This window comes from Gigantopelta aegis, chromosome 7 (genome assembly GCF_016097555.1).
Source record: "Gigantopelta aegis isolate Gae_Host chromosome 7, Gae_host_genome, whole genome shotgun sequence".
NCBI lineage: Eukaryota > Metazoa > Mollusca > Gastropoda > Neomphalida > Peltospiridae > Gigantopelta > Gigantopelta aegis.
In genome coordinates, this window is record NC_054705.1 from 13,644,962 (window position 1) to 13,659,538 (window position 14,577).

The 14,577-nt window shown below is 37.6% G+C and overlaps 1 protein-coding gene across 1 annotated transcript in view; it reads right to left on the reverse strand.

Moving 5' to 3' along the window:
- Positions 1–7,316: 7,316 nt before the first annotated feature.
- LOC121377043 (zygotic DNA replication licensing factor mcm3-like) overlaps positions 7,317–14,577 on the reverse strand; it is a 47,339-nt gene continuing 40,078 nt past the window's right edge. Inside the window, exons 17-21 of the mRNA XM_041504894.1 lie at positions 13,485–13,625; positions 12,494–12,594; positions 11,224–11,330; positions 9,383–9,485; positions 7,317–7,818 (exon numbers count right to left, since the gene is read on the reverse strand). Coding sequence (XP_041360828.1) covers positions 7,617–7,818; positions 9,383–9,485; positions 11,224–11,330; positions 12,494–12,594; positions 13,485–13,625 — 654 coding nt within the window. The 3' untranslated portion in view covers positions 7,317–7,616. The remainder of the gene's footprint in view (positions 7,819–9,382; positions 9,486–11,223; positions 11,331–12,493; positions 12,595–13,484; positions 13,626–14,577) is intronic.

Below are 14,577 nucleotides of genomic sequence, written 5' to 3' on the forward strand. Positions count from 1 at the left end.
CTTTGACTTGTTGTTTGTTGTGTATTACAGTGTATGCTCTGTTTGGCAATATGTACCGATTGAAAGAAATAAGGGATCACCCCCAACACTTACAGGAGATAGTGACTGCAACAAAAACTCTCATCTATTGTGTTAGGAAGTTAAGTGTTACTGTCACCCAGTCTCACATTACTGTCACCCAGTCTTACATTACTGTCATTCAGTAACTCCGACAGTACATCTTCGTACTTTATACAGACATTAAGACGATAATAGTATTCAATACTAAGTGTTCCCTTATTTTCTTTCTCTGTATATTTTGTATATCATGTACAAAACGTCATTTATTTTTATGGTATTTTAAGTTTCAACATGGAATAGAGTATATATACGTGTAACATGGAATTAAGTCCCTATGTATTAAAAGTGTAAAAAAAATATATACTAATAGTTAACATTACTAGTTATTTAAGATACAGTTGGTTTGACGGATTAATGTTATTACACTCGGTATAGTAATGGAAATCAAATCTTTGTAGAGCTTATTGAAAGCAATGACAAATTAATGAAAAACTGAAATTACAAGTTCCATTCTCGTGGTGTCCATAATTGAGCATTTAATGTCTTGGATATGCCTCTAAAAGTTGTTTATGTGTGTTAAAACTATTATTCCAGATTATAAATTGTATACATGTATTTGCATTTGGATTTTAAAAATATTATTTCGTTTTTTATTATTATTACTTTTATATGGCTATTAAATAATAATAACGAAACATTGCCCCTGTATTAAAAACAGTTTCCCTTTCTCTTTTGGGGGTTCTGCCAATATATTTTAGACTATGAGTGTGTGTCCCATAATTCATTTGAACAAAACCCCAAGTGAGTTTCACTGGGTGTTTATTTTCATAAATGTTAAGTCCATTTCGTATACTGAACCAAAAGAAGACTCTTGTTGCGGTGGTGGTAGGGTTGAGGGTGTGGGTAGGTGTGGGGCTCATAATCCACATGAAAAACCCCCAGTTCTTTATTTGTATAAATTCCGATAAAAAGTACATTATCGTCGTCAAAGAAAGAAATGTTTTATTTAACGTCGCACTCAACACATTTTATTTATGGTTATATAGCGTCAGACATATGGTTAAGGACCACACAGATTTTGAGAGGAAACCCGCTGTCGCCACTACATGGGCTACTCTTCCGATTAGCAGCAAGGGATTTTTTATTTGCGCTTCCCACAGGCAGGATAGCACAAACCATGGCCTTTGTTGAACCAGTTATGGATCACTGGTCGGTGCAAGTGGTTTACACATACCCATTGAGCCTTGCGGAGCACTCACTCATGGTTTGGAGTCGGTATCTGGATTAAAAATCCCATGCCTCGACTGGGATCCGAACCCAGTACCTACCAGCCTGTAGACCGATGGCCTACCACGACGCTACCGAAGCCGGTCTTATCGTCGTCAAGTGCAGGTAATCAGGTTGAGTAAAGGATTTACCTGTAGCATATTTCTTTGTTATTTCTCTCTCCCTCTCCCTCTATCCCTCCCCTCCCTCCATATCCCCCTCTCTGGGACTCTCTCTCTCTCTCTCTCTCTCTCTCTCTCTCTCTCTCTCTCTCTCTCTCTCTCTCTCTCTCTCTCTCTCTCTCTCTCTCTCTCTCTCGGACGTAACCCAGTGGTAAAGTGCTTGCGCGGTCGGTTTGGGGTCAATCCCTGTCAGTAGACCCATTGGGCTATTTCTCGCTCCAGCCAGTACACCACGACTGGTATATCAAAGGCTGTAATATGTGCTATCCTCTGTATGGAATGGTACATATAAAAGAACCTTTGCTGCTAATCGAAAAGAGTAGCCCGTGAAGTGGCGACAGTGGGTTTCCTCCCTCAATATCTTTGTGGTCCTTCCCCGTATGTCCGACGCCATATAACCGTAAATAAAATGTCTTGAGTGCGTCGTTAATAAAACAGTTCCTTCCTTCCTTTCACATGGGTTACGTTAAAAACAATACTGTCAGTAGAATGATAGAAATACATAGAGAAACGTTTTGCCCTAATGTTTATTCGTTTTTACCCGAATTTGAAGATTTCCTCCCCCCACCCCCAATCGCTCATGGTTGGTGTTCGACCTATTTTCCAGTTCTCTCCCTCTCAATCTGCATTTCTATATTTTATTAGTATGCTGGGTGTTATATCTTGGTCCCCATTATTTATTTATTTATTTATTTATTTGGCAAGACTATTTGCCTCTATTTTATTAGTATTTGTTTTTAATTTGCACCCCTTCCTAAATATATACTGCACTTTTAATGACTGTTAATAACTGGATTGCTATATATATTTTTTCTTCTTATAACTATGTATTTCATTTTATTTATTTTCATTATTATTTTTGTATTAGGCCTATTATTTTTTAATTTAATTTTATTTAATTTTATTTTATTTCATACATTTATACATTTATTTATATATTTTATTTATTTATAAATATTAAACGAAACACGTTCTTTTTGTTTACAAAAGTACATTGTAAGCTCAACGTTCGGTTCCAGAATGCCATGCGCGCGCGGCGAGGAGTTCCCCCAATCTAAAAATAACGCCGCCGGACAGCTATTCGCGACGTCATTTACGTTTATGCATACCAAAAAGCGAATAAATTTAAACGCGATTAGCAATCCGCGTTTAGCCGCTATACGCGTTTAGTTTTATCCGCTCATGCATACGGCCCCTGGTGGTTACGTAATACCTAACGTGTCACGTCAGGAATTGGTCTTCGAAATGAAGAAACAAAACACACCTGATGCATCGTAATGTTCTGTAATAATATCCATCCCAGTAACATAGCATCATGTACATGTGGTTTATCTTTCAATGCAAAATAAACCACCATTGTCAAAGTGTTGAAATAACTGCATTATGTTTTGTATATAAATATTATTAACCCACGTTATTCTGAAATAATAGTCGGAGTGTTTTCTTGGTTAATTGGTATTTTCTTTCCGTGGCCTGTATCTGTGGTTCTTGATTGGCAGGTGTATATTTAGACAGTCCCCAGACACTGTGTCTAGACACACTAAAAAGACATGCTTCTTTTATGAAGATCACAGGGTATTGTGTGATAACCTCAAATCGTAATGGACCTTACCAGCCGTCCTGCTGCTTTATTACTGTAAGTCATTCTGTAAAACCCTTGATTAAGTAGATTTCCCCATCTAAAATCACAAAACTGACCAATTACGTAGCCCTAAAAAAAGAGAGACAATTATCACTTGGGTATCGTGAGTGGTCGTTTTTGCTCGAACGTTTCCTACCAATAGGCCTAATAATATGCATTTTTTCTTTGGGTTTTTTTAAAAGAAAAAAATACTGTAACTATTTCTTTATATTGATGCAAATTGAAATATATTTAGTTAAATAGTTTATTATACTATCAAGTCATTTGTGTTGTTTTACAAGTCAGGTTGATGAAAGCGAAGCGCTTTGTCGTAAATTAGAGCGTTTGTTTACACTGTGCATAATAGAGAAGTTAGACGGAGCTGACGTCACTTCGCCCCAAGCTATACCACCGGACGTCACAAAAACGAAACAAAATGGCTGCCCCCAGTTAGCAGGAATAATCATGGGTTTTTTTTATTAAATCTAAAATTACGCGTTTTTCATTTGTTAAAGTGTCAGTATGCGCTGGTGGTCCGGGTATGCATCTTTCCAACACAAAAGGCTCTTTTTGGAGTTTAGTCTACCTTTAACACAACTACATGTATTCGTATATTGATAACCAGATTTTTCACAATGAGGTGGAGGGGGTCGGCTTCGGCCCCTTTCAAGAATATTTTTAGGTAATAACTATGTACTTATCCAAACCAATGAACCGTTGCTTCTGGGATTTATGTAGACTTGTCTGGAGTATTTAATCTGATTTTATTTTCAAGCTAATTCTGAATAATGTTCAGATACACTGTTTTGTTGCCCGAGAGTGGTGAAGTGGATACCCCATCGGACAATAGGCTGGAAGGTACTGGGTTCTCTTCTGGTAACAACTCGCACACATAGCAATTTCAAGAGCTTAATGGGTGGGTAAGTGTAAAGCAGTCGCTACGTAGACTTTTTACCTCACTAACCCAGTCCTAGTACGGTACTGATTTCCGAAGCCGTCTTAGCGCTACGATATTGTAAAACCATAGTTAATTTTTGGAGCACTTTTGGGCCATCTCCAGCACGCCTATAGCCTAAGCCATGACGTCACGATGCGTGTCGTAGCCTACTACGGTTTTACGATATCGTAGCGCTAACATTGATTTGAAAATATGGGCACTGGACAGACATCCCAGATGTGTACCCAGATCAGTGTGCTTTAACCTTTTGTCACGGATTTAAGAACCTGATTTCTCACTACAGTTCCCTTATTTCTTTCATATATTTTTTTCAGGTAATACTTTGTTGATACATTAAATAGCTCAATGGTCTGTGACAGTATACCTTTAATTGGATATAAGCACGAATATATGTATAAACATAACTATAAATGAAGTGTGTAAAACTTAGCCAAGTTGTACAACCAAATGGTTGCAAACTACCGGGTCGAAAATACACATTTACCCCTAATGTGGGCTATTTCTCGTTCCAGCCAGTACACCACGACTGGTGTATTAAAGGCCGTGGTATGTACTATCCTGTCTGTGGGATGGTGCATATAAAAGATCCCTTGCTGCTAATCGGAAAGAGTAGCCCATGAAGTGGAGAAAGCGGGTTTCCTCTCTCAATACTCCGGGTTTCCTCTCTCAATATCTACTGGCGTCGTTTTTAGGCCATCGGTCTACAGACGGGTAGGTACTGGGTTCGGATCCCAGTCGAGGCATGGGATTTTTAATCCAGATACCGACTCCAAACCCTGAGTGAGTGCTCCACAAGGTTCCATAACTGGTTCAACAAAGGCCATGGTTTGTGCTATCCTGCCTGTGGGAAGCGCAAATAAAAGATTCCTTGCTGCTAATCGGAAAGAGTAGCCCATGTAGTGGCGACAGCGGGTTTCCTCTCAAAAATCTGTTTGGTCCTTAACCATATGTTTGACGCTATATAACCATAAATAAAATGTGTCGAGTGCGTCGTTAAATAAAACATTTCTTTCTTTTTTTCTCTCAATATCCGTGTGGTCCTTAACCATATGTTTGACGAAATATAACCGTATGTGTTGAGTGTGTCGTTAAATAAAATGTGTTGAGTGCATCATTAAATAAAACATATCTTTCTTTCCCTAATGTGATGTAACAGAACCAGGGCTCCGAGAAGTGAAAATGTATGAGTTTGATCAAAAATAGATTCAGCAAATAATTTCCTAGCCTGAATAATTTCCTATCTGCATAACCCGTTATCGTCCATGTAAATTACGTCCTAAGCTTAATCTGAATAAAAAACAGGCAATGCATCTTTCAGAGACCCCGAGAACTTTACTTTGATTATTATGGATAAATGGAGTGGGACGAAGCCCAGGTGTCAAGCACCTGTTTGATAAGCACCGGCCTCGGTGGTGTAGTGGTTAAGCCATTGGTCTACAGGCTGGTAGGTACTGGGTTCGGATCCCAGTCGAGGCATGGGTTTTTTAATCCAGATACAGACTCCAAACCCTGAGCCAGTGCTCCGCAAGGCTCAATGGGTAGGTGTAAACCACTTGCACCGACCAGTGATCCATAACTTGTTCAACAAAGGCCATGGTTTGTGCTATCCTGCCTGTGGGAAGCGCAAATAACGGAGCCCTTGCTGCTAATCGGAAAGAGTAGCCCATGTAGTGGCGACAGCTGGTTTCCTCTCAAAATCTGTGTGGTCCTTAACCATATGTCCGACGCCATATAACCATAAATAAAACGTGTTGAATGCATCGTTAAATAAAACATTTCTTTCTTTTTTCGTTTGATAAGCAGTCAGTTATATAGTATCAATCCCAGTCAATGGGTCAGTTTCTCAGTCCACCATGATTGATATATCAAAGGGTGTGGTATGTGCTATCCTGTCTGTGTGAAGGTGCATATGAATTATTCATTGCCACTGATGGAAAAATAGATTCAGGCAAATCATTTCCTTTCTGCATAACCCGTTATTATCCATGTAAATTACGTTCTGTCTGTGGTAAAGTATATATAAATGAGCCATTGCTACTGATGGAAAAATGTAGCGCGTTTCCTCTCTAAGACTATTATGTCAAAATTACCAAATGTCAAATATCTGTCATGCAATAGCTGATGATTAATAAATCAATGTGCTCTAGTGGTGTTGTTAAACAAAACAAACTTTATACATTTTATACAGGCTTATTCAAAGAATAAAAATTCAAACTCATCAATATGTATTTATTTAAATTCATTATATAACAAAACACTGTACAAAATTAATTTCTTCTACTTTTTCTTCATTCTTTGTATGCACATACCATATTCTTCCAACCAAAACACAATTCCACTTTTTACATCTCATGTTTTGTTTTATCATACAAAGAGCGCCAAAACTGACAAACCAGTATCATGAAAACTATCCTTCATGATACCAGGTCTATAATGCAATATCAAAAGTTAACCAAGATACACGATGCATACGTTTTAGCTAGGATAAAAATACTTTGCTATGATGTCATTTCTAAAAGAAAATATTCAGGGTTTTCTGGGAAATACCCAATGTATTATTCATGGCTCTTGGTATAGTAATTTAATTTTTTTTTTTTTTTAATCCAAATATATTGGTATACCAATAATCATACACATCTCTACTAAACAGAAAGGGCCGAATTTACAAAGCTTGTTTATTGCTTAAATACCTGTGTTTGTGAGAAACAGGCTTCATAAATTCGTCCCCAAGTGTTTTTTTTTTTTTTAGTGTAGAATCTCAAGTTTTATCCTATCCAGGGAAGATAATATTTCACGTGAGCATTGTTCTGTTTGAGTGTCTATTACACAAGTTTTAAATTCATGCAAACTACAAACCAATTATGTTATGCACCGTTACACACTCTGAAATAAAAAATCGAAAAAGATAACTAATTCCAATGGTAGATGACTGATTAGGTTATAAAAATTTTGGGAACAATCTTCCAGTTATTTAACATTTTCAAATATTGTTCCCTGCTATCCTCACTTATCCAATGTTTTACAGGGCTTCAACCTAACGATGGCAAATGTCATCATCGACATATAAATTGCTGAAGGTAGGGAGCATCACCAACAGCATTTTTATGCTGTCAAAGCTCCTCAACAATGGCAAATTATATACACCAGGCCTGGTGCTTATAAAACATTTTTTTAAGTCTTAAGACTCGAGACTCTAATACAGTCTGTGACACTAACGTCATGACAACGCCACATACAAATTGTATGGTGTACATTATCGGCCAATATTTAACATTTGCACATTTGAAATATGTCTACATACAGCAAAATAACCTTTCATTCATGTTTATTTGCTGCAAATGTAACTTTAAAACAATTGCAATAGGCAGGATCAAAATTGCCTTTGTTGGACTATTACACCTATGACAATTCTTTAAAAAATTGAAGGGGGAGACAAATCTTTAAGTTCAAGCCCTAGTTTTAGTTATCCAATATTGTCCCCTGCCATTACGACGTATCAAATGTTTTACAAGCACAGAGCAGACCCGAGTTAGATGAGGAACACGATGTCGTCCGATAGCATCACTTGGTTGACATCCATCATACTTTCGATTGCGAGAATGATTTCATCATCGTCAAACTCCTTCTCAGGTTGTTCTTTGTTCACGAATGGTTTGATCTTGCTGAGCTGTACAGACTGAGCGTGCTCTGCTTTGAAGAGATTGAACAACGATGCTCGGAAAACTTTCAGCCTAAAAAAAAATGGAAATAAAATTTAAACAACATCTTCAAATACTTATAGTGTGTCCCATAGGTAACGCTTGTTTTCATACTATGGAATTTACTACAAGTTATTTATTTCTGAGCAGACTAATTTGTAAATTGCACACAAAACTAGAAATTTTCATTTATTTCCAAAACACTTTTACTTTTCTTTTATATCAAACCAAACTTAAATTAATTACAAAATTAGAATGATGGGATGGACTGTGAGAGTTCATTCATCACGGTCCATTATAGTTCCTAATTGTGACACATGTTATGGTTCACATATTCACTTCTAGGAAACGGTGAAGAATTAAAACAATATGTATGTTTAATGGTAAGCCTTCTGGCTGTATTTTGCCCATGTTATTTTGTATTATTGTGCATCGACCTTTTGGGACATGGGTATACAGCGCAAGATACGGTCATATAGCAAAAAACAGACAGAAATGTTCTCAATTTTGGAGTGAAAATAAATGCTTATATAATGTATGTTCGCAGTTTAACATGGGTTTCAATGGCAGATGACAACTGTGTAATGAGACCTTATACAAGAGGATGTGTGGTCTTAGTAGCGTACAGCAGCAAAAATGTAATAGTTCCGCAGCCAATATTTTAGCACTACAGTATAAAGGGCTCTCTTCAGTTTGTTGACATTAAGATGCTGCAAAATAACAGACTTTATTATGAACTGATATTACATAGTAGATATCAGGAATGGGAATTGGTGAACTGTAAAAAAAAAAGAGGAAATCTAGAGGGGTCCCAGAAATTCTTGAAATCCTAGGTTAAAATCTGTGCAATCTGACACATTTTGGAGGAAAGGACAATTAAAATGCAGGGAAACACAATGTTACATGAGAGGAAAACAGCTGATCCAAGGAGAATTCCCACCCCTGATATATATTTTGTCTGCACAAAATATCAGTGTCTGTATATTAAATGTGTTTCCAATCATTTTATTTCCTAATATATATTTTTTTTGCACATAAAAATTACCGGTTGACTATTTACAAACACTAGGACAACTGGAAATATCCTCAATTATATACAGACACTGACAAGACAGTTGAACTGTAAAGCGATTTCATTAGCTGAGAGCTTATGATTGGTAATGAGAAATGGGACACATTCTAATGGATATGACTCAAACTCTAAAACAAACTGCCAAAGAAAAGACGTCCGAACCTGACAGCGAAGAGAAAAAGAAGGAAGTTACAGTCACATTACCGGAACCACAGGGATCATAAAGTAGAAGAATTTTAGGCCATCCCATTGGCTGTTTGGATTTTCCGACCAGACCACTTGCGTGGGAAAATGTTTCAGAATTTTCCTTTCTTCCTTTTAAAAACGATCCCTTTGCTAGTAATGGAAAAAATAATGTGGGCTTCCTCTAAACACTACCTCTAAACACTACATGTCAGAATGACCAAACATTTAACATCCAGTAGTGATGTTTAATCTATGTGCTTTAGTGGCATTGTGAAACAAAGCTTTACAAATTTTGAAATAAAATCCCATTCAAAATTAGTTTTCAATATGTATGTTCACCTGTCTTCAGAAATTGATGTAGAATCTTCGGTTTCCATGGCAGCAGTTTTATCAGCAGCCTGGCGAGATGTACGCTTTGTCTTTTCTGGTTTTTCGGTGGATTCTGAATAAAAATAGGAAGGTACAAGTAATAACTAGGTATGTCATGATACTGCTGGTGACATTAAGATATATCAGGGCATAAAATTTTTCAGACCACCAGTTTGTCGTTCATGTGGTTTTAGTGTTTACAAGAACGATTTTCTTTAGTAGTTCAGATACAAATGAAAAAATTAATGGGCAAAGATATTCTGAGAATCTAAGAAGAGTGGTTTTTATAGCTTTTCTCCTTTCATAAATACAAAAATATACTTTTTGCCTACTAGGACCAAAATCTGTTTTGACCTATTGGGAATATTTTTTATTTTTATTATTTTATTATAATTTTTTAAAATTTAACATATAATTTTTGTAACATATTTTGTTTTCATCAGTTTCATTAAATTGCATCAGTATATATTTCTTACACACCTGTTGGTGAGAACACCATGCAATATTTTTGATAACACATGGTTGTTTACACATGTATGTGTGTTAACAATTTCAAGACATATAACTGGCTGCACCTAGGTGATGACCAGGGGCCTAATTCACAAAGATCTCTTAGGCTTTACTAGACAACAAAGCATCCTCTTTGCAAGTCTCTTTGCATTGCACTGCGAGATCGCAAAGTTGTGAGAGTTTAGTTAATTAGGTTCCAGGTCACCACTGCCATACATTCAATGAAAACTACATGTTGGAAATCGATTAGACTCATGTATAGTTAATCTGACAATCATGGGTCTGTGACACATAATTTAGCTACACGTGCAACAGCTCTAAATAACTTTTAGTCTAAAAAGATGTTAAAATTTGCTTAAAACCTGTTTTTTTAGGATATAGAAGAAATAGAATAATACATTTGTGTCCGTTAGATACCATTTATCTCACAACTCGTTTAAAAACATAAAACTTGCTTTCGCTGATTAGATCTGTTTTAAAACAACTAACGGCCATTCATGTATTATTCTCTATATAATTCTAAGGAACTACCCATAAAGGTTCTGTGATGTGCTTCAAACACCGAATATATTGACGTCAGGACTGAGAATTTCATCAAACTGCCATAAATTGTAAGTATGTCAGTGGCTGCTGGCTAACACAGGTTGAATTTTATAATGAAAGTAGACTGTGGTCGTGAGGGAAATAGCTGGACATCTTGAACGATGGAGGAAAAGCTGGTTAGAACATTACCATCAGATCTAGGTCAGGGATTTTCCACTGCACGCAGTTTTCCTTTTACTTCATAAAGGCAAGACAAAAAGTGCCTCCACTCCCCATTTGATTGCACCACATAATGGCATAATCCCATCCCACTGCAGTCTCTGTGTACTTCCCTGCACCCACCTGGCATCCTCGTCCTCTGCCGCTAATAAAGCTGGTCTGACCCATGGCACTAACTAATGACATCCGGTATTAGGGGAGCACGGTAGGTGGTTACAAGTGCCTCTTAACAATGCCAGAAGTAACTACTGAACACTCTACAAAGTGGTCCGACTAAGCTCACAATTAAAAGCTTATGGGGAATGACAGGTGTGTGGCACAGACAGCCACAAGAGACAAGCACCTGTTGCAGTTGGAGAAACAAGGACTGGGATGTGGACAGTGAAAGAAGTTGAAAGATAGGAGCAGCTGCCAGATCGAAAAGAAATGAGATGGAAGTCAAAGGAAAGAAAGGAAAGGGGGCAATGGTATATTGAAAAAAAACCCCACAAAAACAACAACCCACCAACCCGCCGCGTGAAGTGATTGTTTAAATTTACCTTCTTCACTCTGACTGGCCTCGTCCTCGGAGAAGTCGTACGGGTCGTAACCTTCCTCTCCTTCCTTCTTGGCCGGACGACGCTCGCGCGCTTTACGAACCTTCTTCCTGCAAACATAAAATAAGGCCCATCACCATGTTATCATTATGTACAAAAACAAAGATATACTCAAAATCTCGTGGCAATATAAGGGCAGTAAGGTCTCGCCAAAAAATGTGTGTGTTTCCAGTTTCCCAACCTACCCTAATTTTATGTAGCGACCCTGAAATTTTTTGAAGCAAAAAAAACAAAAAAAGTTCGGCTGATTACGGTTTCTCGGTTTAATTAGGTTTAAAAAAAAAAAAAATATATATTCCTACCTACCTATCCACCTTATTTTTTTCAAGGATAAAACCTGAAACACACACATTTTTCACACCGTATTATGATTTGTAGGAAACTTGGATTGTTTTCTTTTTTCATGTATACTTAACCTGACCTCAAACAAATGGTATTCCCCCCCCCCCCAATAGGTGACTGGTCTGAACAGCAAATGGAATGGCTATACAAATTTCCAACAAGTCCTCTGGGGTATAATAACAAATAAGGAGGGCAACGACAGCACTTGCTGTGTGGTGTGGTAAAATTTGAACCCTGCTACGATACACGTAACATTAAAGACAACTGTTAAACCGTCAGTAATAATAGGATATTAAACAAGCTTCCATTTCGTATCATGTTTCTATCCTGAGTGAAATAATTAGCAGTTATCACAAGCTTTAGCGAGTGACACTGAAAATTATTTCATGAGGGATGAAAATGGTAGCAAGTTTAATATCCTATTTATTACCCATAATCGATCTTAATTTATATCACTCAACTCTTTTGGTTGACATTCCTGTAAGGTTGTTGTGCACCAGTTGATGACTTCACTTGTCGTTCTAGTGGGACGTATCACTTTGATATGTACCAAGATATTTTTAACTATATGGGTAATAACTGACCTACCACATGGGTGGGTGCAGAAACGATAACACTCGGGAATGAGGGAGGAGTCAATTTAGAAAGCAGCAGACCTACCATCCAATAATAAATTATAGTGCATCATTCACCACCATCCATGATTCAATTTTGGAACAGCCCTTATTGTTAAATATTTCATTAGTAAAATCCATGTACATACGCTTTCTTCTTTGGAGATTTTTCCTCAGCCTGACTGCATCATTCACCATCCCCATGATCAACTTTGGGACATCCCTTATTGTTCCTTAATAAAAACAAATATACGTACGTTTTCTTCTTTGCCGATTTTTCCTCGGCTTCCTCCCCCTGACTACTCTCCTCACCACTGTCAACATCCTGCTTCTTTCGCTTCCGTTCCTTCTCTAGCACCTGGAACAAGCAGTAAAATACAGAGACGACTTACAACTTGGGCCTAAAACACAATGAAGCTGGGTCTGTATCAGTCGAGTCTGGCATTGTTGAAGTTTGTTTTGTTTAACGACACGACTAGAACCAGGGATGGGAATTGGTGAACTGTAAAAAAAAAAAGGAAATCTGGAGGGGTCCCAGAAATTCTTGAAATCCTAGGTTAAAATCTGTGCCATATTTTGGAGGAAAGGACGATTAAAATGCGACACGCAATGTTCCATGAGAGGAAAACACATTGATTTTTAATTATCGACTATTGGATGTCAAACATTTGGTAATTTTTACAAATAGTTTTAGAGAGGAAACTCACTACATTTTTCCATTAGTAGCAAGGAATCTTTTATATGCACCATCCCATAGACAGGATAGCATATGCCACGGCCTTTGATATACCAGCCGTGGTGCACTGGCATGAACGGGAAATAGTTCAATGGGCCCACCGACGGGGATTGATCCCAGACCAACCACGCATCAAGTAAATGCTTTAACACTGACCTACATCCCGCCCAGTTCTACACAAAATTTCAGGTCAGTATCTCAAGGCCATCTGGAAAACAGTCCGGAAAACTAATTTTTATATTTTCAAGTTCAAGGGCCATAACCCTGTCAAAAATATAACGGTACATGATAAAGGTATACACAAAATTTCAGCTCAATATATCTCAAGGTATTCTCAAAAGAAAAACTTTGGAAAACTATGTGGGACAGACGGATGGACTGACAGACAAACAGACAGATAGAAGGACGGAGATGAAACCTATAATCCCCTCCGGTTGGACTGGCAACGGATTAGTAATCAACTGAATTGACTGAAACTGAATTGTTGACAAGGTGAAGTGACCGATACTAACTTTCTTAAAGTAGGCAAACTGGATGAGCTCCACTGCAGCCTGTGCGTCCTGTAGTTCGACAGTCTTCGACAGCCTCGCCTTCGCATGGGACGTTGACAGACGGATCATGGTCTCCAGTGTTCGCGCTGTCACAGGTTGTGTCTGCAAGAAATACGTTTTAACTTGACAACACATCTTTCACTAGGAATAGTAGCACAAAACAAGAGGAATGAAGAAGGCCTTCAAAGATCCCCTGATTTCAGAGATGTGAATGAATGTTAAGACTTTGCTTTGTTTAACACCATCACTAGAACACAATGAATGTTAAGACTTTGCTTTGTTTAACACCATCACTCGATCACAATGAATGTTAAGACTTTGCTTTGTTTAACACCATCACTCCACCACAATGAATGTTAAAACGTCGCTTTGTTTAACACCATCACTCCACCACAATGAATGTTAAGACTTTGCTTTGTTTAACACCATCACTCGACCACAATGAATGTTAAGACTGCTTTGTTTAACACCATCACTCCACCACATTGAATGTTAAGACTGCTTTGTTTAACACCATCACTAGAACACAATGAATGTTAAGACTGCTTTGTTAACACCATCACTAGAACACAATGAATGTTAAGACTGCTTTGTTTAACACCATCACTCCACCACAATGAATGTTAAGACTTTGCTTTGTTTAACACCATCACTAGAACACAATGAATGTTAAGACTTTGCTTTGTTTAACACCATCACTCCACCACAATGAATGTTAAGACTGCTTTGTTTAACACCATCACTAGAACACAATGAATGTTAAGACGTTGCTTTGTTTAACACCATCACTCGACCACAATGAATGTTAAGACGTTGCTTTGTTTAACACCATCACTAGACCACAATGAATGTTAAGACTGCTTTGTTTAACACCATCACTAGAACACAATGAATGTTAAGACTGCTTTGTTTAACACCATCACTCGACCACAATGAATGTTAAGACGTTGCTTTGTTTAACACCATCACTAGACCACAATGAATGTTAAGACTGCTTTGTTTAACACCATCACTCCACCACAATGAATGTTAAGACTTTGCTTTGTTTAACACC